At 42.3% G+C, this 2,646-nt stretch overlaps 1 protein-coding gene across 1 annotated transcript in view; it reads right to left on the bottom strand.

Annotated features, from left to right (window-relative positions):
• RTF1 (RTF1 homolog, Paf1/RNA polymerase II complex component) overlaps nt 1-2,646 on the bottom strand; it is an 80,970-nt gene that overhangs the window by 20,293 nt on the left and 58,031 nt on the right. Inside the window, exons 5-6 of the mRNA XM_017530892.2 lie at nt 1,872-1,986; nt 506-617 (exon numbers count right to left, since the gene is read on the bottom strand). Of these exons, the coding sequence (XP_017386381.1) occupies nt 506-617; nt 1,872-1,986 (227 nt within the window). The remainder of the gene's footprint in view (nt 1-505; nt 618-1,871; nt 1,987-2,646) is intronic.

Genomic DNA, 2,646 nt, shown 5'->3' with positions numbered 1-2,646 from the left:
AAAAAAAGGCTGGGTGCGGTGGCTCACACCTATAATCCCAGCACTTTGGGAGGCCGAGGTGGGCAGATCATGAGGTCAGGAGTTCAAGACCAGCCTGGCCAATATGGTGAAACTCCAAATCTCTACTAAAAATACAGAAATTAGGGCGGGCGTGGTGGCTCACGCTTGTAATCCAAGCACTTTGGAGGCTAAGGTGGGCGGATCACCTGAGGTCGGGAGTTCAAGACCAGGCTAATCAACATGGTGAAACCCCATCTTAAAAAAAAAAAATACAAAAATTAGCCGAGCATGGTGTCGCATGCCTATAGTCCCAGCTACTCAGGAGTCTGAGGCAGAAGAATCGCTTGAACCCAGGAGGTGGAGGTTGCAATGAGTCGAGATGGTGCCATTGTGCTCCAGCCTCGACAACAGAGTGAGACTCCGTCTCAAAAAGAAAACAAAGACACCAAGAAGTCAAATCCTATGATCAAAGACACAAAGTAACCATTACATTTCCCCCACTTACCTGTTCTGTTCTTTCGTTTTTCTCGCTCTGCTTTTAGCTCCTCCATGGCTTGAGATTTCTTATCTAATTTTTCATCCCGCTTGGAACGCCGTTCCTTGTTGTGGGATGTTACCTAGGAAGGAACGGATATATAGGATGGCCCTTTTTACCGACAGCTGATAAGATTCTCTAAATCCAACACTTCATTCATTTAGTCCTCCAACGTCAATCTATATGGGCTGCAGAAACTTACAGCTTGTAGTGTAAGGAGAGAGAGCATCCTCTTGTGGACAAAGAGAATACAGCAGTAAAGAGGCCCTGTCTAAAATGCCTAAAATCAAGTTCAAGAATTATCCGAATAAACTCTTTCTGGAAGAGAACGCTAGAACATAGCTAGTATCTGTTGATATTATCAAAAAAGTTTTAAATGATAAACACAGAGATTATTTTCCCAGATATATTTATACCAAGTCTAGGATGATATACATCTAAGTAAATATCATAAGCATCTGGCTACCTAGGACAGGTTGTTTACCAACTTTTCCCTAAGGGATGCTCAAACACTAGTGGGCTATTTTTTTGTTTTAAACAGAGCCTCACTCTTCTGCCCACGCTGGAGTGCCATCACACAATCTCAGCTCACTGCAACCTCCACCTCTGAGGTTCAAATAATTCTTGTGCCTCAGCCTCCCCAGTAGCTGGGATTAATGGCATCAGCCACAATGCCTGGCTAATTTTTGTATTTTTAGTACAAACGGGGTTTCGCAATGTTGGCCAGACTGGTCTCAAATTCCTTGCCTTGAGTGATCTGCCTGCCTGGATTACAGATGTAAGTCATTGCAGCTGAGGGCTGCTTTTTAAATGCAGACTTCGGTGAAAGCCAGGCACAGTGGCATATGCTTGTAGTCCCAGCCACTCAGGAGGATTGCTTGACAGTAGAAGTTGGAGGCCACAATGTGTTATGATTATGCCAGTGAATAGCCACTGTACTCCAACCTGAGCAACACTGTGAGACCCTGTCTGTGAAAGGAAAAAAGGAAGGAAGGAAAGAAGAAAGGGAAGGAAGGAAGAAAAGGAAGAAGGGACAGAAAGGAGACAAGGAAAAAAGGAGGCAAAGAAACAGAAGGAAAGGGAAAAAGAAAGAAAAGGAAAAAAAAGGGAAAAGAAAGGAAAAAGTGCTAAGGAGTTAAACACTACAGCTGATGGTGAAACACCAAGATATGTCCAGAGATTAATGAAACAATGTCACAGGTCTTGTACTAATAAACTTAAGCTGATTAATGTAAACGCACCTTTTACACACACACACACAAACACACACACTCACTCTCTCTCTCTCAAAACAGAGGTTTATTCTTTGGACAAAGAGGAAAACTGAATCTCCTACCTGAGATTCTTGAATCTGTGTCAGCTTTTTCTTTTCTTGCTCCTCTTCTTGCTTTTTCTTCTTTTCTTTCTTTTCTTTCTTTTTGGCTGTTTTTAGCTTTTTCTTGATTTCAAATCTGGTTAAAAGATATTTGGTTTTTAAGTAGCAATGAAATGTATGTAAAAACTAATTTCTACTAGATAGGAGTAAAGAACTAAGGGAAAGGACCTAACAGATATTTTGGCTTTCCTGCAAGAAACTCTGATGTACCTTATTATAAGTACATTAAAAATATTTGATATGTTAATTACAATAAAATATAAAACATTTAATGCATTAAGTTGGAATATATTTTAAACGAGAGAACGGCCGGGGGGGTGGCTCACGCCTGTAATCTCAGCACTTTGGGAGGCCAAGGTGGGCAGACCACGAGGTCAGGAGTTTGAGACCAGCCTGACCAACATGGTGAAACCTCGTCTCTATTAAAAAATAATAAAAATAAAAATAAATGAGAGAACATGGGCCAGGCACAGTGGCTCATGCCTGTAATCTCAACACTTTGGAGGCCAAGGCAGATGGATCACCAGGTTAAGAGATGGAGACCATCCTGGCCAACATGGTGAAACCTCATCTCTACTAAAAATACAGAAATTAGCTGGGTATGGTGGCGTGAGCCTATAATCCCAGCTGCTCGGAAGGCTGAGGCAGGAGAATTGCTTGAACCTGGGAGGTGGAGGTTGTAGTGAGCAAAGATCGTGCCAATGCACTCCAGCCTGGCAAAAGAGCAAGACTCCAT

The sequence above is a fragment of the Cebus imitator genome, unplaced genomic scaffold (genome assembly GCF_001604975.1).
Source record: "Cebus imitator isolate Cc_AM_T3 unplaced genomic scaffold, Cebus_imitator-1.0 Scaffold70, whole genome shotgun sequence".
Lineage (NCBI taxonomy): Eukaryota > Metazoa > Chordata > Mammalia > Primates > Cebidae > Cebus > Cebus imitator.
Note: the sequence above shows the minus strand (reverse complement) of the source record. Positions and strands in the feature narration are given on the sequence as shown.